Source organism: Hipposideros armiger, unplaced genomic scaffold (assembly GCF_001890085.2).
Source record: "Hipposideros armiger isolate ML-2016 unplaced genomic scaffold, ASM189008v1 scaffold_276, whole genome shotgun sequence".
In the NCBI taxonomy this organism is placed as follows: Eukaryota; Metazoa; Chordata; class Mammalia; order Chiroptera; family Hipposideridae; genus Hipposideros; species Hipposideros armiger.
The window spans coordinates 1,269,048-1,290,419 of record NW_017731626.1 but is presented as its reverse complement, the minus strand read 5'-3'; the positions used below and the strand labels follow the sequence as shown (position 1 = coordinate 1,290,419).

Genomic DNA, 21,372 nt, shown 5'->3' with positions numbered 1-21,372 from the left:
ATAATAAAAAGTAAAAAACAGCATTACTGTTTTGGTTTGGTGGTCATTCTAGTAAACAATGGCATTTCTTCTAGTGACTAGCTGCCAGTATAGTCGTTGTCATTTATCCTTTCTATATAAAGAGAATTGCCTTAGTGAAGAAGGGCCTTTTTATTTGCTCTAGGCAATATTTATAAATTTGGACAATACCATGTTCATAATACCATCATGTCCCTGAATTCTTTTGCGCTTCTACTCTTTGTTGCACCACTTAACAAAGTCCCAAATCTAGAATGACCAACTAGACCTTGTTATTCCTACAAAATGACCTTCTTTATGTCTACACTCTGATGGATACTCCTGCAGAAAAATTACACAAGTGGCATATTCATGTAATAATTACCATTTCCAACACTGCCTGGTGATTCTTAATTTCTGTAGTTAGAGCTTTTTCCCTTGTGCTGTAAAGACTACTTTAAACTTTCCTTCTTCAAATGTGAAACCAAACCTTCCCACCCCTACTCAGTCTCAGTAAATGATCTTGCCTTCCACATAATATAGAAAACAGAAGCATTCAAGCAGTGACTTTCTCTACTTCCTGACATCAAATCTATTAATTTACCTGTAACTGTACACATAGTCTACTTCTTCCCTCCTTTACAATGAAGAGATCTCTTTTTTTTAATCAAGATTCAATCCCCGTCACCTGTGAAAATTTCTATCCTTTCTCACCTTTTTAGGAGCATTCTAACATCAATTATCTCCTCTCCTAAATCTTCAGCCTTTTTCTGTTGAGTCCTTCAATAAACATGATCAAGTCTCTCATACTAAAAAACAAAACCAAAAACCCTCCCTGGTTTCTACACCCCACTATAGCTATGAGCCATTATGTCTATGCCCCTTCACCAACAAATTGTTTCAGAGTTGCTTATAATCTGTTTTTGGTTCCTGACACCCCACTTACTTCTTAACCAATTCAAATTCAGTTTTTTTCTGCTGCCACCATTCTCTAAGATACCAATTAAATCCATATTGCTAATGGATACTTTCCCTCATCCCCCAGTGCTCTATGTCCTCAGCATTTAACAACTGAAATCTCCATTCTTCTTGAAACACTCTCTCCCTGTTGACTTACATGATACCATATTCTTCAGATTTTCCTTTTATTCTTTTCTTTCTCAGTCTTCTTTGCTAGTTCATACTCCTCTAGTTGATCCTTAAATGTTGGCACTTTTCAAATCTCTGTCCTAGGCCTTCTTGTTTCTTCTCATTCCATATTTTTCTTGTAAATCTCATCCTCTCCCCAAATTACTATTTGTACACAAAAATTATTCTAGTCTTTAACAATTTTCCCAACATTTCCACTTGAAGCACGCCTCAGAAACAGCTATAACAAAGGCTGATTTCATGATATCTTTCTTCTCCTCTTCCAGTATTCTCTGTTTCAATAAAGAGCACCAGTATTCATCCAGTTGTTCATGCTCAGAACCCAGAAATCATTCTTATTGTTCATATCCTAATCACAAATCTGGTTGATTACATCTCTGAAATGTCTATGGAATCTGTCTAGTCCCCATTTCTTTACCATTCTATTCCAAGTCACTGTAACTTCTTACTTGGCCTCCTGTAATAGTCTAACTAAATCCCCATCCACTCTTGCCTGAAAGTCCAAAGCACTTTAATGTTGTACATGGGGCAAGGAGACAACGTACCAATAGTGATACACTTTAACTATAGAATAAGGTTTACTGAGAAAAACTTAGAAGCAGAGAAGTAGAATGCACACGTTCTCTGAGCTATCATTATTTCCCAGAAAGGCATAGTTAGTCTCCAAACAGACACATGATAGAAAGTACTCCAGGAGAGGCACCTCCTCCCCAACTGCACAGGAAGACTGGGAATACCTAGCTGGCTAGCAAAGGACTTCCTGGTCAGGGATATGCCTTGGAGAGAAAAGGGAACACCCAGAGCTGTTTTGGGAGGTGGTATAACAACCACCAATGATAGCCAGAGACCTTGTTTTCCCAGTGAACTATCTTGTTCCTGCTGCGTCCGAAAGAGAGAACAAAAAGAACCACTAGGCCATAGGAGATCAAGGTCGGTTTCTCCTCTTATTTCAAGACTACAAGATCTGGTACCTGCCTATCTCTTTAGCCTTATTTCATGACTCTTATTTTCTATGCTTCAGCCACACAGGTCTTCTTTCGATTCTAAGGAAGAGTTAAGTTCTCTCCCTCCTCAGGGCCTTTGCACCCATATTCCATCTGCTTAGTTAACCCCCACCCCCTTTTTTTTTTTTGCTAACTGATTAAGAAGATTCATTTTTCAGGTCTCAGTTTAAATGTTACTTCTCAAGGAAGTCTTTCCTGACATCCTCAACTATGTGATAAGTCCTGATAAAAGCACTCACAGCATGTTGTATATACCCTTTACAGAGCATATTTCAATGGAAGTAACTAATTGTGTAATTATTTAACATCTGTCCATTGCCAAAATAAGAAATCCTTAAATGGAAGGAACCATAGCTGCCTTGCTCAGGCTGTGGTCCTAGTACTGAGCTGAGCACCCAAAATCAGGCTCAATAGATATTTGACATAATCATGCTCAATAGTTATTTGTGAAATGAACGAATAAAGTGTGGGCTTGAAGAGATCAGGTAAGGCAAGACGACTTAGCAGTATTTACTATGTAGCAATAATTCTGATCCTGAGGTTCTCTGGCCTTAGATTTCTGAGGCATATGGATGACTCTGAGCCCATACCTAGCATACATCTAGCTCAAATGTGGGAGCAATAAAATGAACCCTTGTTATAGCTGATACAGGAGTAGGAGAGCTAGAGCTTTACAGTATTCTTATGAAAGCAAACACATCATTCTTTACACTCCTTTGTGCAGTTCATTGATTAAAAGGTTGAAGTAAAGATGAAGACCTGATTCCTGACTTTAATAAGCTTACTTTCATTTAGAAAAATAAGACACATTTACAAAAAACTAGTAACTAGGTATTCTTCAGTAAGGGTAAGGATGCTATGGCCCATAATAGCTAGAAAAGGATGGTAGAGTAGTGATCCTCAGCCTTAGCCTTACCTTCACATTCAAATCACCTGGGAGCATCTAAAAAATACTGATGCTCAGGTTCCAGCTCCAGGAACTCTGATTTGAGTTGATGGTGGACTCTGTGCATTGGTATTATTTAAAAAGCTCCCTAGGTAGTTCTAGCATGCAAGCTGGGTTGAGAACCATTGGTTTAAGGAGAGAAGTAGCTTTACTAAAGAGCTGGTATTTGAAATGCTTCTTAAAAGGTAAAGTTTGGATAGGCAAAAAGAAATGATCTTTTCAAATAGGGAGTAAGCAGTAATAAATGACAGTAAAGGTGCAGAAATAGAAAAGCATGAAGTGTGTATGGGGAAGGAGGATTATCAATAAGTAGGCAGACCACTATGGCTGAAGCAAAGTGTTAGCATCGGGGGAGAGTAGAAAATATCTTGCATTGTTATCCTCTATGTACTAGGTGCTACTGAACATTTTTGCTATATTACTGACACGATCAGAGTAGTATTCTATCACAGAAGTTTAGGTATAAATTGATATACTCCTGAATTAGGTGGCAGCTGTAAAAATGAAGGGAAGGAATAAAGAGATAACAAAAGGGATGAATCGGTAAAATTTTTTTGGCAGAGCCATAGATGGCATAAGAATTTAAAGTCATACTGATAACTTTAATAATAGCAAACACTATCATAAAGACAAATCTTGATTCCTTCTTCTAAACTCCTTTAGCCCTCAAATATAAGCATCTACCATTAGCAGTCATCCTAATTCTATCTCTAGGGTTTATCTTCTTTTTTCTTAAAAAGGAAATAATACGTTTTAATGCCGTAAGTAATCTGTGAAAAAGTAGTTCAGACTTAAATAAAAGCAAAAACTGATTTGAAAAAAACACTTAAATGGTTAATTCATTCTATCCTAAAGAAGTATTTAATAATTAACTTCATCATTTGATGGTTAAGGAATATTATGCTAATTTTTTTTGTTTGTTTGAAGCAGATCATAAGACATCTCTAAACCAAGCTCCTTTAATTTCAAATAACAGTTGAATAGCTATTTCTATATCATACCTTGTATTTGGTCATGGTGCTAAAATGATTATTCCGAAAGAACACACAAAGTTCTCCTTCCTGAACTGTTGACGTTAGTTCACATAATCCATGGTATGTCAGTTGGGTGGCTGTGTTATTTAGAAACTGCTCAGCTACAAAGCCTATGGAATAAATGCATAATATTAGATGGAAGAATAACTTCAAAATTAAAAAGATTGTCTATTTACATTGTATGAAGAAAGGCCAGTCAAAATAAGACTTTCCTACTATAACACGATGGCCCCAAATTGGAGACTCTACTTTTTTACTCTGGAAGATGTGTCTACAGACATTCCCATCCTAAAGAAACAGTTACATGAATTTTTTTAAATCAATTATTGTAGTTACTTATACTTCACCTAATTCCAAAAAGGATTTCAGGCAGCTTACAACAAAACACACAGACACAATAAAACTAAAACCCATTAAAAGAAATAAGAAGGCAAGAGTTAGCAATTTAAAAAGTGCATAGGAGCTTAAGATGTATGTCAACAGCTACTTCCCCAATGGATAGATGTTTAGAAATTAAAAGTAGCCTTAACAAATTGACTTGCTTGATTTTAACAAAGCTCTCAGATAATCCTCAATTCACAAACTGCTCAATTCTTGCCTTAAAACTAAAAGTAGGCATAAAATTGAACAGAAAACAGTAGGATAATTGATGCCATTTTTATCCTAATCTCCTCCAACATATGCCACTTTAGATATATTATTGTATTACGTAGAAATATTAAGTTCAGAAATAGAAATGATCTCTTTTGTTTTAAAACGTAATGAAAGAAAGTTTTCTGGGGTTTAATTTAAAAGATATATGTATAGTTGATCCTCCTTATTGGTGCAGGTTTATATTTGAAAATTTGCCTACTACTTAAAATTTTAACTCCAAAATCAATACTTGCTGTGCATTCAGGGTCATTCCTGGATATGTGCAAAATGACAAAAAAATAGTCACCCAACTTACACATTCCCCACTGAGGTCAAACAAGGCAACACTGCCTTCTCTTTTCAGCTCTCATACTGTAAACAAGTGTCCTTTTCACAGAGCCTATTTAGTGCCACATTCTTCACATTTTTGTGCTTTGTTGGGGGATTGATTTTTACTGTGTATAAAAAAAATGGCCTCTGAGCATATCGCAGAAGTGCTGGTTAGTATTCCTAAGTGCACAAAGGCTGTGATGTGTCTTATGGAGAAAACACATATTTTTGCACCTTTGCTCAAACGAGTTATAGTGATGTTGGCCATAAGTTTAACGTTTGTGAATCAACAACATATATTAAATAAGGTGTCTCTAAACAGAAATACACATAAACCAAGACTATGTATTTACCAGTTGATGCAAATCTTTTGACCAGAGGCTCACAGGAACCTAATCTTGTGTTTCCCCTAGGAGCAGTGGTTTAGTATTCACTTAATTCAGCAACTTTATAGAACATAACTATTGGGAATAATGAGAATCGACTGTATAATATTTTAAGAGCCTGATTTCTCTTCTTTCCTTCTCTCCGTCCTTTTGTTATGTCTCAGAAACAATAGGGGGGAAGAGAGTGCTCTAAAATATTTTTTAAGTGAACAGACGTGCAAATATAGGGAGTAAAGATGAACCCGTACTAAAAAATTGACACGTCAACAAGAAATTGAAAACAAACTTGGTAGGGCCAGAGGCAGCTGGAGAGTATAGGTTTATTCCACTCCCTCTCCATCCCTCACCCTTAATGTCAAGCTGTAAAGTGGTTGTAAAAAGTTACCAATATACGTGGTCTGACAATTAAGTTTGTGAACTCATCGCAGAAAAAGTGCAACATACCTCATTGCTGAATATCACTATGGTCACCTTCGAAGTACTCTCCTTGGGAAGCTATGCATCTATGCCAGCGCCTAGTCCACCCTTCAAAGCAATTTTGGAACTCTTTTTGTGGAATGGCCATCAGAGCTGTCGTCATATTACCCTTGATGTCCTGAATGTCATCACAATGTCTTCCTTTCAATATTTCCTTTGTCTTTGGGTAAAGAAAGAAGTCACTGGGGACCAGATCAGGTGAGCAGGGAGGGTGTTCTAATACAGTTATTTGTTTACTGGCTAAAAACTCCGTCACAGACAGTGCCGTGTGAGCTGGTTCATTGTAGTGATGCAAGAGCCATGAATTTATTGGAGAAAAGTTCAGGTCGTTTTCGTCTTTTTTCATGCAGCCTTTTTAGCACTTCCAAATAGTAAACTTGGTTAACTGTTTGTCAAGTTGGTACAAATTCATAATGAATAATCCCTCTGTTATCAAAAAAGGTTAAACAACATCGTTGCAACAAAGTTCGTGAACTTAATTGTCAGACCTCATATCACACTATTCCAAAGAATTGGTTAACGTAGGAGGGGAAGTGCCAAAAGTTATACAGAAGGCCATAGCCAAAGGAAATTTATAGCACATTGCATCTCTTCGGGATTATACATTTAGAAATAAGAGTTCTCCCTGTTATTATCATTACTTTGCTAAGTACTAAGTTACTGAGTAGAATGTATGGGTTATATACTAAGGCACTTTATTATTATATAGCATTTAAAATTTAAGTATAATGCCATGCTGAAAAGTACCACTGCTGTCTATAATATCAGTGTTAGTAAATACTTCCTTCAGAAAGATGTTTGTAAATGCCCATCACACACCTCACTCACACAACATTCTCTCTACAAATCCCTATCAAAAAGACACAAAAAGTGAGGATATAGCACAACATTACTTTTATGTGTGTGAAATTTAAAAATTCAACATTAGAAAGGTCTTGCTATAGAACAGGACAGAGGATCAGAAAGAATAAGTGACTTGTTCAAGGACAAAACTACATATGGAAAAGACTGAAACCCAGGAGAATTATTGGTATTAATTTAAAAACGTTAGTGCTTATTATTACAAATGCAAACTGAATTTCTCCTTAAACCACAAGGCAAAATAATTTAGACATATAGAGAACAATATTTCCTAATTCTTCTACCAACTCTTAAACAGTGACAATCCTGTGATTTTAGTGGAATATTCAAAAGCCTATTCTCGTTTCAGCTTTTCATAATTAATTAAACAAACTTTGGTAAACAATTCTAAGTGTTACATAGCAGTGTATTTATCTCCATTGCTGCTTCAAATGACAAATAGTTATTTGCAACATTTAGATTAAATTTCTATTTTGTTATAGATATTGTCATTAATGATACTAAAGAAAAAAATATAATGATAAAATATTACTGAGAATAAATTTAAATTATTTTCCTGACATTAAGGTTTGAAAATATTAGTTTCAGAAATTCAATACTAAGTTAGTTTACCAAATTATTTTCCACTATTATTAGAGTTACTAGACTATGAAAGTACTGAGTGCTATAAAGGATGTGAAGTTAGAAAGAGGGGCACTAAATTAGGCAAAAAGAAACAAAAAGAGGAAATAGGATAAAAGGAAATTTGGCTTATTTTATAATGTTGGCTAGATGTACCCCTGCCTGAGATTTGTGTTCAAATTTAAACTCAATCATAATTTAACTATGTCACTGTGATTGCTTTAAACAAATGGTCTGATTTTCTTTTTAAATTCATTTATGTAAAGTTTCAAAAATCGAACACATTATATGAATATTTTCACTCAAGAGGATGGGACAAAAAATATCTTTTATTATAATATAACAAATGGCCCGATTTTCTTTGAAAATATAGGGGCTGATATGATTTGATTCCAGGGATGCCACAGGGAGCCCAAAACATCTTATTGTGATAGAAAACAAGGAAGTGCTCAAGAAATGATGAAGATGTCAAAAGAACATGGGATCCAACTTGAAAATATCCCATTGGTCATATATAGGAAAATTCTAAGCATCAAAAAGAATAAATATAATAGTGATTCGTAACACACTGAATAAGAAACAATCCCGGGCCGGCCGAGTGGTGAGATGGTTAAGAACTGGCTTGGGACGCCAGAGGGCCCCGGTTCGGATCCCACATATGAGGGCCAGTGACACTGCCCTCTACAAAAAAATAAATAAATAAATAAAATAAAAAAAAATAAAGAAACAATCCATGAGTCTACATTGAATAAAAAAAAATTTTAATGGAGAAGAGAAAACTATTTTTTACAGAAGAATGCCAACTAGTAAATGTAGAAGCAATCATAGAACTATCATAACCACCATAGTAATAGTTGATTCAGGCATGAATCAATGAATGCCAACTCTATTGGGTGAAAGATTATTAGGCAACAGGGTATTCATACAGTTTCAAAGCATAACAGCAAAGATTACTATTAATTACAAAAGGCAAAGGGCATTTTTACAACAAAAAAATCTGGCAGATACCACCTTAATCATATATGAACATCATCAATAATAGAATAATCAGACATCATGTGCCACCTCATTTGATGCACTTGGGAAACACAATGTCACGTATGTAATATTCCCACCAAAAATGTATAATCTAAATCTGCTTATGGGGAAAATGTCACATGAATCCAAATTAAGGACTATTCTACAAAACTGGCCTAGACTATTAAGAAAAGTCAACAACACCAAAGAACAAAAAGAAAAAAAGAAAGACAAAAGGTTAGTGATTTGTTTTAGATTTTAAGAGACTAAATATGCCAATTACATGATCCTTGATTAAAACCTACATTGAAAAACTTAAAAGCTATAAAGGGCATTATTGGGACAACTGGGGAATTTTGAATATGAACAGTATAGTACATAATAGTATTGTATTAATGATAAATTTTCTGAGATAATTGTGTGGTGATTATATAGGAGAATTCTTCGTTCTTAGGAGACAAGTGTTGAAGTATAAATGGGTAAAGTGCTATGATATTTGCAACTAATTCTCACAAGATTTTAAGAAAAAAGGTGAGAGAGGGAGAGAGAGAGAATAGAAAGTAAAAATTCAATGTTAATAATTGGTGAATTTAGGTGAAGCATATATAAATATGTGTGTGTGTGTGTGTGTATTCATTGTGCTATTCCAACTTTTTTATGGGTTTGAGATTTTTCAAAATAAAAGAAAAAAGAAAAGGAAATCAATATTATTCAATAAAAATATGAATTTTCCATGTTTGTAGCACATAATAAAGGCTCAATAAATATTTGAATAAATGAATATTCTGCAATTATTTCTTTAAGCATATTTTTTACCTAGAAACAATTGTGAAAGAAGAAATTATTCCTGAGAGAGCATCTGGAATTAAATGACCAGCTCTGGTGAAGTCTGGCAGCTGGTACCGTGCTATTCTTTTCATTGTTGATTTTTGCTGCTATGCCACAACCCATCATTATAACTAGACTCAAGGAAGTATTAACACCCAGATAGCCAATAATATGGACTCTATGTACATGTAAAAGTTTTATATTTTTACTTATAAGGTGTTGTCATCAAAAGAAAATGAATGTCATCAGAAAGAAGTTGGAAGACTATCTAATTCTATTTGACTGTCAGCTAAATAACATTTTTAATCAAAAAATGATAGTAAAGGTATTTCTAATATTATGTACCTTATAAAAATGAAATATTTGAATTTAAAATATATAGTTACCATCTAAGACCAAAGTTTAATTCTTTTTAATAAAGAAGGATTAGAAATAAACCACCTTTTGGCTGTTTTACTGAATAAGAAGGAAAGTTACAGTTGCAGGCTATATAGAAAAGAAAGCAGACTATTTCAGTTGAACACTGTACCCGAGAAAATATGATGAAGAAAATGACAGAGGGAAGCTAATTGCTACATTATAAATAAAAATGTCCCTTGTGGCCTTTTCTTTCCTATATTTCATAGTACCTTATATAGGTAACCATTGGTTAAGTAATTATTTCAAACAGACTACACATTTGTAGTTTCTTATAAACAAAAAACTAGTTTAGGTTTTTCTTTTTTTTTTTTTTTTTTAAAGATTTTATTGGGAAATTGGGGGAGGGGAACAGACAAGTTGCTGTCCTTTTGTTCTTCAGTCTAGTTGTGGAGGATGTTGCTTCACTGGCCCAAGCTGGCACCATCATTGCGCTCTTCCCAGGTGAGGCAGATCAGTCGCCGGCCTTTGGACAGCCACTCATGGCGGCTGCTGGCCGCTCATGCTGGCTGCTGGCTACACACGGTAGCCCATGGCAACCCACTGCAGCAGGGGACTGCAGCCTACACTGTCGCCAGCGACTCATGACAGCCCAGCTCCAGGTTGAGCTGTTGTTCAGCATCTTAGCTGTAGAGGGCAGTGTCACTGGCCCTCATATGTGGGATCCGAACCGGGGCCCTCTGGCATCCCAAGCCACTTCTTAACCAACATGCCACTTGGCTGACCCTAGCTTAGCTTTTTAATTGTAGTGAATTCCATATGTAATTATTCGTTGATATGGAAATCTAATATACAGAATTTCACCATTACAAAATTTATATATCAAGGAGTTAATCAATACTGATATATGTTACCTGAAAATTCTGTACCACTAAAGAGGATAATTCTTTCCTTGCTTTTACTAAAATATCCTTCTCAAGTTATCAATACTATATATATATCAGCTATTATTTTTCATTATCTTGGGGAATCAATGTCAGAGAAATAATAATAGTTGTAACATTAACAGTTGTAACAAATAGTTGTAACAAAAAGGGACTGGGTTTTTGTTGCTGTTATTCATTTGTTAATTAATGCATTACCTAAGTCCTACCTTGTTATTTGCAGCCTGGCTTGGGAAAAATGCTGTTAACAGTGTTTCCTATAGCCTCTTACCCTATAAGTCTGTTCACCGGGCTATCACTTCATGGCTATTCCATCTGTTAACACTTTCTGAATCCTATTATTTCCTTCAATTACCATTGAATAGCATATTAGAAGTTACTGAGAAAGCAGGAATCCACAGATGGAAATTTTCTTTATAGCCTGCTTTTTTTAGACTATATTTACAGTAATGAGAGGGAGCTTGGATAAGTTCTAGTGAGTGGAATTTTGTTAACTGAGAGAAATATTTTAATAGCTTTTGTTGCTCCTCTCCCCCCTAAATTTAAATTTAAAATTTAAAGTTTGCTGCCTTAGGTTGTAGTGAAAGAGCTGTCATACAAATCAATGATCAATATTTCTATACATTTGTAAGTTTATTGCAAGTAGACTAGGATAAGCCTCAAGTAAAACACTGTGTATTTTCTTGCTACTTGCCTCTTGCATAAACATGTTAAACTTATGGATAATTGAGTAATATAATTAGTTGGGTTCTGGTTAGTCAATATAGTATGGTATTCGTGTACACATCTTTTTTTGTATGTTCTCATATACTCTTGTAGTAACTTAGTTTTAATTTTAAAATGTGGTAATTGTAATCAACTTTTATTACACCTTATGTAAAAAAGTATGTTAGAACAATGTAGCTCACCCCCTGCTTCTCATGATTTCTCTTTATTTTGTTCACCCTTCAAACAGAGGAGAATAGCAGTTTCAGTATTTGAGCATATTTTTGAAAAAGTGAAGTGGGTGGTGGGGAAGGTACTCGTATATCCGAATGCTATGGTACTGATAACCGTTCTGGTTTCAAATCTGTTCTTCCCTTCACTGGCGGGAACACAGCTGAAAAAATATTAAACTGCTTCTATGATGATGAATTTAGCAATTTTAATTAGCTGACGATTAGAGAAATTGATGATTAGAGGTATACTTTGATCTGGAATAGAGCTTTAGTATACTAGATTGTAATAAAACATAAGGCAGAGCTCTACTAAAATGAACACTTAAGTATCATAATACTCATCTTGGTCAACTGAAGTGTTCAGGATGAATTATAAAATTCACATAGTGCTCCCAAATAATAATCCTTTTTAAAAAGAGCAATTATCAGTAAACCCTGGGTAACAGACCATATCAAAACTAGCAAGAGTCCAAAGACTTTTATTAAAATCCAGGCCTGATTTTACAAGTCAAATGAAAAGGGTTCTAGGAAAAACCTTTCACTGGCACTTTTATGAATAACTACTTCTTTTAATTCCTACAAGTAGCATCACTTGTATTTTTTTATAAGTCTTACTTAATTAAGACATTTAAAAGATATTAAATTATCAGAGAAGTCACTTTGCCAAGAGTAAGTCAGGTAGTAGTAGCACTCACCCACCTTCACTAACCAGCTCACTACTGTCTGACTGCTTACAAGAGATGATCTTCTCCACTAGTTGGTTGTAGCTGCAGTTACCAACAGCTTTTACAATGTCATCAATCTAGAAAACAAATGACTGTCTCACTAATCATGATAAGATTAAAAACAATAACAAAGAAATCTATAAAGTCTTTAGGGTATTCTAATACAATGCTAAATATACAAATATTACTTTTGAAAAAAATCAGTACTAAAATCAATACTCAACAGATTCAATTTTGTTTACAACTATAACATTATGAAAATTATTGCTCAGCTGTATTTCAATTATGAAAAAAATAATTAAATGGGATTATAACATGCAACTTTATTTCTTAAGGTCTTAAAGATGCATTTAAGTGATTGCAATAAAAAGTAAACTATTTCAGAGGAAAAATAAGAAAATCTCAGTTATTTATTTTTTTTACTAAAACACAAATATTTTGTATTTAAAGCAAGGCAAATCTACAGATGTTAATTTATTGGATTAAAGTTTTCCATTTTATTTATTATTTACTTCCTAGCAAAGTATAGTGGAGATATGAGTAGACATAACTAACCTTATTTTCCTGAAGTTAACATACTATATTAATGAGGGACAGTATTTGCCTAATGATTCTTATTTAATCTTTATCTTTGGAGGTACAGTAGGAAAATAAATTCAAAGTTTTAAGCTATAGGAAAATAAAATTGGGCATTTTTTACTCTTCCTCCATTATACTTTGCTTTGATTATTAAAGAAAAATAAGTTTCTGCTGTCTAAACAACTTATTTTGATTGCCTTCCCATCCCTAAAATATACTTCTAAATTATTTATATGTATTACTGTACTAATGACATATGCATAATAAAACAAGTACAAATTAATATAATAATATAAAAAATTAGAGGGCCAATGTTTTCGTTCCACATCCAAATGATCTTCTTGAATATTTAATCTTTGAATACCACAAATCTTGACATATATCTGCACAAATAATACTCTGGACAGTGGTCCCCAAAATGGGGAGCTTGTTAAAAAGATCTAAAAGAATTCCAGGCTCAAGTTGCTTTTCAGTTGTCTAAGTTTTATTTCACTGCTGCATAGCAAAGTTGGAGAACAATGGTTCTGCTCTAGGCTAGAATTTATTTTCTTTGTTTCTGCAAAATTCTAGGATGGTAAAAGCCTCTTAACCATGCAAGTGGAAATGATGGTTGGTTGGGAAGACCAGTTAATTGAAAAAGTCAAAGCAGAGAATTGTGGAAAATGTTATATATATATCATAAACATTTCATGTTAATTAAAAACAAACGAATATAGTCACTTGTCAATCTTTTGATGTAGAGCCAAATAAGGTCTTTTCTTTCAAAGATGATCTTTTGGCTATAAGTCTATGTAAATCACACAAAAGAGTATGACTTCCAGCTTTGATTCATTTAGAATAAAAACTTAGACCCTTAAGAAGCAATTTGAGGGCACAATCTCTTAGATTTTCATTATTTTTCTTAACACTTTTATTGTTTAGAGCAATTTTCTTTAGTGGGTCAACTTCATTGTCTTCCCAAAGAATCTGAATTTTCAATCCTAAGGAATCCATAAAAATAAAACTAGAACAGTAAATACAAGATCAATATATAAAAATCAATTGTACTTCTATAGACTAGCAATGAACAATACAAAATTTCAAGTTTTCATAGACTGAATCTATATTAATATTTCATTCAATTAATTCATTTGGGTGCCATTTATGCACTACTATGTACCAGGTACTGTTAGAGAAACTGCAGACTTCGCAGTGAACAAAATAGATGGTCTATGCTTTTATAAAATTTATATTCTGGAACAAAGACAAACAATAAACCAAATAAGCAAATATATAATATGCTAGGTAGTTGTATGTAGTGACATGCAGCTGTTATTTGTTTTCATTTTTCTTTAGTGTTCCATAATATGACTATACCATAATGTATTTATTTATTCATCTTTTGATGGTTATCTAAGTTGTCTTCAGTTTGGGTGTATAATAGGTAATACTGCTATGAACATCCTTGTACATTTATCCTGTTCCATATTTCAAGAGTTTCTCTAGGGAATGTACCTTGTTAAATTGGTGAGTCTTAGGATATGCTTATCTTCAACTTTACTAGGTAACTCCAAACTGTTTTCTAAAGTAGACAGCCAATTTACATTCTCGTCAGCAGCAATGAGAATTCTCTACATTGCATATTTTTGCCAACATTTAGTATTGTCAAACTTTTAAAAGTTAGCCATTCTATTGGGTGTACAATGGTATCTCATTTTGGTTTTAATTGGCATTTCCCTGATGACTAGTTCTTATGTTCATTGGCCATTTGGATATCCATTTACGTAAAATGCCCGTTCAAAGTCATTTGCTCCTCTTTTACTGGGTTGTCTATCTTAAAAAACAATTACCCACAGGAGCTCTTTATGTCCTCTGGATAGTAAGCATTTATTCACAATATAAGTTGCAATCATCTTCTACTTTGTGGCTTACTTTTACATTCTCATTGGGATTTCTTTAGATAAACAGAAACTCTCAATTTTAATGTAGTCATGTTCTACCAACGCTCTTCATGGTTAATGTTTTTGTCTTGTTTTAGAAACCCTTTTCCCTCATTAAGGTTAGAAACATATTCTCAAACTAATGCAGTTTTGTCTTTTCCAGTTAAACATCAATGTACATGGCACAGAATTTTATGGTGTGAGTTTGGGGAAACAATTTCATTTTTTTCTAATTGGGTATCTAATTAGAAATTTGAATTGGCTTTCTCTCTAACTGTATATCTAATGGCTATCTGTCTTAGCACCTTTTATGGAAACGACTGCCTTTTCCTTCCCCCACTGCTCTACAGTGCCCTATTTCTATATATATACAGAAATATATATATATATATATATATATATATATGGTCTTTTTGGCCTCTCTATTCTCTGTCATTGTTCTAATTCTTAATTATAATATTTAAAATATTTTGTATCTAGAAGAGCAAGTCCTTCCTACTTGTTCTGCTGCTTCAAGAATATCTTGGCTTCTATTCCAGCTCTTTGCATTTCCATATAAATTACAGAACGAACTTGTCACATTCCACAACTACTCCTCACAAATCTGCTGGGATTTTGTTTGGGGTTGTATTGAAACTATAATTTATTTTAGAGAGAACTGACATCTTTATAAATTTAGTCTTGAAATCTCAAATTTCATCTGTATAAAAAGAATGTATAGCCAGGTTCATGAAAAACAAAGACTGAAAAACTGTCATGGATAGGAAGAGACTAGGACGATAAGATGATTAAGTGCAATGTGATACCCTGGATAGGATTCTGGAACAACAACAAAAAAATTAGTGGAAAAATGGGTGAAATGTGAATGAAGACTGTAATATATTTAATAGCAATGCACCAATATTAAATTTCTACGGTTTGACACATGTAGCACTATGGTCACGTAAGACTAGGGGAAACTGGGTAAAGAGTATACGGGAATTTTCTGTAGTCTTTTTGCAACTTTCCTGTTTCTGAAATCATTTACAAAGTTTATTAAATTCTTTTAGAAGAATGTATGTTCATTAGGTTTTATTTTCTGCTCTTAACAATTATAAAGAAAGGTATATTAAAATTTTCTAATATGATGACCTATTTCTTCTTATAATTCTATTCAATTTTGCTTTATGTACTTTGAAGTTATGTTATTCGATGCATATAAATGTTGTTTTTCATTGTCAAAAACTGACCTTTACTCTTTGCGACAGTTCCCATGGGTCCAAGGAATGAACAGTCAATCAGGGTTTTTTTACTTTCCAGGTATCTCCAGGCACATACAAATTTAAAATGGTTATATCTTCTTAGCAAATTAAACAACCTATCATTAGTAATGCTTTTTGACTTAAAATTTAAGTCTATTCTTTCTGAAATTACTATAGGTACACCAGCTTTCTTTTGATTAGCAATTGTATGGCATCTCTTTTTATTTTCCTTTTTTTACTTTCAATCTTTTTGTTTCATTTCATATTGTTTTATATGTCTCTTGTAAACAGCAAATATATATATATATATGAATCAAGCCTCAGAATCACTATCTTTTAACTAGAGGATTTAGTCCTATTTATATTTACTATAATTATTCATATATTAGGATTTATTAAATCTACCATTCTCTCTATCCTAACAGGTTCAATATTCCCTTACCTCTTCTTTGTTCTTGGATTGATTGATTTTTCCCCTTCTACTAATCTAGAAGTTACCCACTATGTTTTCTATTCTTTTCATGGTTATTCTAAAAAAGCAATATCCTAAAGCATATTCTGCAATAATAGAAATATTCCAAATCTGTGCTGCCCAATAAGATATCCATTAGCCACTTGTGGTTAATGAACAATTGAAATGAGTCTAATGCAACTCAGGAACTAAATTTTTAGTTAATTTAAACAGCTCTACTTGGCTACCATATTGAACAGAGAAATTATAGATATTATAACATCTACTCCTACCATATCAAAGTAAGAAGTTAATACCCTCTTCTTGAAGAATTAATTCTAGGCCCTTAGAACACTTTCCTCCCAACTTATGTTATTTTTTGTATATGGTAATGTTCTTTATTTAAACCCCAAAAGATAATGTTCTTATCTGATACAGTCAACATTTATTATTTGTCCACATATTTATCATGTTATTTTCTTTCCATTCAACTCTTCCTTCCATCTGGGATCACTTTCCTTCTCAAAATCCTTGTTTAGAGTTTCCATTAATGATGGTCTACCAGCAGGAAATTATCTTAATTTAATTAATCTAAGAAATTTTACTCCCTTCTTCTGGGAACAGGATTGTAGGTTAGCATTTGTCTTTTTTCTGCACACTGAATATATCACTTCCACTGTCATCTGGCTTCTAGTGTTGCTCCTAAAGAGCTAGTTACCAATTAATAATGGAGAAATACCTTCTTAGTGGCTGAATTTTGGTACACACCATTCAGAGAACTGATGACGTTTATTTTTAAGATAATTATTTGCAAAGCACATAATCAGAAAACAAGGAACTAGCCAGTTCTGGAAGGTATTTCACAGACCTATAATTTCAAACTTTGCCTTGTTCTTTTTTTCTTTCCTAGCAGCAGAATCCTTTGGTCACAAAACAAGTAAAATAGATATAAAGCACAAGACTTTGAAAACCACTGTGTAGATCAGAAAAGTCTGATGAACCATCTCTGTCCTATATCACATTTTTTTCTTTAAGCATATGAATTTAACTGTTTACCAAAACATATAGCTACATATAGTCAGAGGGATAATCTGAGTCCAATTTTAAGAACTCAGGCTTAAATTCCTCAGGCCATCAGCTCATTCTCAAGAATCTAAGCTACCTAGCAATGTCATCTGCCAGCATCCAACATGTCTCACCTTGGATATGTAAAATGCTGACATGTTTAGAATTTTCAGTGATATTCTTAAAGACAGAATGTCAATAAAAATACAGGTACCCTGCTTACAGTAAAACATCCTTTCATTGCCCAGAATACCAGCTGCTTTTATCAACAGTCAGGGATAAAGAAACACTGCCAAGTCCTTGCTATTGTACTCTCTACCCTGTAGTTAATGCATGCCTACATGCAAACGTCATTCCATCAGTCAATATTTGAGAACCTACTATGTTCAGAGCACTGTTCTAAGTAATCAGAAATAAGAGCCCAGTCCTAATAAAACATACATTCTAGTGGGAGATGACAGTCAATCAAGTAAAGAAATAAATAATAATTCTAGATAAGTGGAAAAGAAAATCAAATAGGGTAATGGGAGAGGAAATGACTGGAGTAAAGGAGAGTGACTAATTTCAATTAAGTTGGTCAGGGAGGGTCTCTCTAACAATGTGAAATGTGACCTAAGGCCTGAATGAATAAGGAGGAACTAGAAATGTGAAGATCTGGGAGAACAATGTATTAGGGTAGTAGAACAGTGTTCCACAGTGGGCAATCAACTACTACAAAAATCCAAGATAGGAATGAATTTGACATGTCTGAAGAACAGAAACGCAGTTAGTGTAATTAGAGGGTAGTAAAAAGTAGGAGAATTATATGAGGTGAATTTGGACAGATAAGCCAAGTCTGTCTAGATCATGTAGCATTATCATAAAAACTCTAATAAAGGATTTTGCATCTTATTTTAGTTACGTTGGAGGCTTTTAAGGAAAGGAGAAGAGCAAAGGGATAAAGGGGAGGGTTTATTTTACAAAGATCACTTTGAGTGCTAAGACAATTCAACGGGGGAAAGAATAATCTTTTCTATAAACCATACTAAAACAAGTGGATAGCCACATGCAAAAGAATAAAATTGGATTCCTTCCTCAAACCACACACACAAATCATCTCAAAATGGGTCATACTTCTGAATCTAAGCATTAAAACCAATAAACTATTAGAAGAAGATATAGGGGTAAATCCTTGTGACTTTGGGTTAGTCAAAGCCTTCTTAGGTAGGACACGAAAAGCATAAGCAACAAAAGAAAAACATAAACTGGACTTCATCAAAATTAAAAACTTTTTTGAAAGGATATCATCAAGAAAGTGAAGACAACCCATAGCATGGAAGAAAATATTTGCAAATCATATATCTAACAAGAGAGTTATACCTAGAATATATAAAGAACTCTTGCAACTCAATAACAAATAGACAAATAGTCCAATTAAAAATGGGCAAGGGTTCTGCAGACATTTCTCCAAAGAGATATATAAATGGCCAATAAGCACATGAAAAGATGCTCAACATCATTAGTCATCAGAGAAATGCAAATAAATTCATGAGATATGACTTTACACCTACTAGGATGACTATATTCAAAAAGACAGATAATAACAAGTGTTGGTAGGGATGTAGCCCCTAATTCCTTGAAATTACTCAGGAGTCTTGGGCAGGCTTAGCAGTCTGGAGGACTGAGTCCTTAACCTCACAATTTGGCTAATTCCAGGAAAAAGCATAAAAATATAAGTATCAGAAAACATAAATCTAGATTAATTTGCCCAATTAATAAAATTTTACTACATTGGAGTTTATATAATTTAAAATTTTCTACTTACCTGAGGATCCACTAACCACCCATGGTACAAAGGAATATCAAGAAGATCAAATACTATGCACTCTGGAGTATATTCAAATACTCGAACACCAGTGAATTTTACATTTACATCCAAGCCTGTCTGTAGTTTGTGCAAGATTGCCATAGCATCACTCATATTCTGAAAATAGAAAGAGAAAGGGTAAAAATGAAAAAAGTCAAACAACAACAACAAAGATATGTAAATGTAAGCACATCTACTTCTAATTTTTCACTTTGTACAATTTATTCATCCCCTCAACTTTTATTATTAAGTACCTACTAGGTGCCAGGCACAAATCTGAGCTCTAAAAATCTAATAGTAAGTAAAACAGACAAAGTTCCTGATCTCATGCAACTAACATTCTACTGTGAGAGACAAATACAAAAATATATAATGTCAAGTACTGGTAAGAAAAATTGAGCTGATAAGGATGTACAAAGTGATGGGGTGAGGGACCTATTTTAGACCAGGAAGCCTAAAGATAAAAGTTTTTAATCAAAGATGAAGGCCTCTCTCATTTCTAGGTATATATCCAGAAGAAATGAAAGCAGCATCTTGAAGACATATTTGTATACCCATGTTCAGAAGTAACCTGAATGTCCATTGACAGGTAAATAAAGAAAATGTGGTATATACATACAATAAAATATTATCCAGCCTTAAAAAAAAGAAGGAAATCCTATTACATGGTACAAAATGGATGAAACTTGAGGATACTATGCTGAATGAAATAAACTGTTGCAAAAGGACAAATAATGCATTGTTCCATTTATATGTGATACCTAGAGTTGTCAAAATCATGGAAACAAAGCAGAATGGTAGTTGTCAGGGGCTGGAGGGAGGAAGAGCTAGGGAATTGTTTGATGGTTACAGAGTTTCAGTTTTATAAGATGAAAATGTTTTAGAGATGTTTATAAAACAATATGAATATGATCTGTTAACACTACTGAATTATACATTTCAAAATGGTTAAGAGTAAATTATATGTTTTTTAACCACACATACACAAAAAGAAAAAAGTAATGAGCTATGAAGTCATTAAAAGATATAGAGAAAATTTAAATGTATATTACTAAATGAAAGAAGCCAATCTGAAATGGCTACATGCTGTATGATTTCAAACAACATTGTGGGAAAAGGAAAAACGATGGACAGTAAAAAGATCAGTAGTTACCAGAGTTTAGGAGGAGGGAGGAATGAATAGGCAGAGCACAGGATATTTAGGGCAGTGAAACTATTCTGTATGACACTATAATGACGGATACACGGCATTATATATTTGTCTGAACCCATAGACTATATAACACCAAGAGTGAACCCTAACGTAAACTATGGGCTTTGGGCATTAATTATGTGTCAATGTAGGTTCATCAGTTATAACAAATGATCACTCTGGTATAGGACATTGATAGTGGAGAAGGTTGCGCACGCTTGTGCGTGCGTGCATGCGTGTGTGTGTGTGTGTGTGTTGGGAGGATAGGAGGTATATGGGAACTCTGTAATTTCTCTCAATTTTGCTGTGAACTTAAACTGCTTAAAAAAAAGGTCTCTTTAAGAATGACACTTAAATAGTGACCAGTAGTGACCAAGCAAAATATTGAGTCTTGGGAGATTTGGGAAAAAGGCATTCCAGACAAAGTGAGCATCAGTGCAAAAACTCTGATGCAGAAATGAGTTCAATACCGTGTCCATGGAATAGCAAGGAGTCCAGCATGGCTAGAACAAAATAAATGAAGTGCAAAGTGGTGGGAGATGAAGTCTGAAAGAGACTGAGGCTGGATCACAGTCTTGTTGGCCAAATTAAGGAGTCACTCTGTTCACATCAGTTTTCTCAATAAATATGATCACACAAGTCTGTAACAAAGACTATTTTAAACATGTTTTTCTAAACATTTTAATACATTAAATATGGACATGCTTATAGACTCGCAGCGGTTTTCAACCTTCCTAATGCCGCAACCCCTTAATACAGTTCCTCATGTTGTGGTGACCCCCAACCATAAAATTATTTTCGTTGCTACTCTATAACTAATTTTGCTACTGTT

The 21,372-nt window shown here is 33.8% G+C and overlaps 1 protein-coding gene across 1 annotated transcript in view; it reads right to left on the bottom strand.

The window, feature by feature from the left end:
- The window catches only part of MINDY2 (MINDY lysine 48 deubiquitinase 2), a 69,703-nt gene that overhangs the window by 16,655 nt on the left and 31,676 nt on the right, over window positions 1–21,372 (bottom strand). Inside the window, exons 4-6 of the mRNA XM_019657543.1 lie at window positions 19,307–19,465; window positions 12,222–12,324; window positions 4,098–4,240 (exon numbers count right to left, since the gene is read on the bottom strand). Coding sequence (XP_019513088.1) covers window positions 4,098–4,240; window positions 12,222–12,324; window positions 19,307–19,465 — 405 coding nt within the window. The remainder of the gene's footprint in view (window positions 1–4,097; window positions 4,241–12,221; window positions 12,325–19,306; window positions 19,466–21,372) is intronic.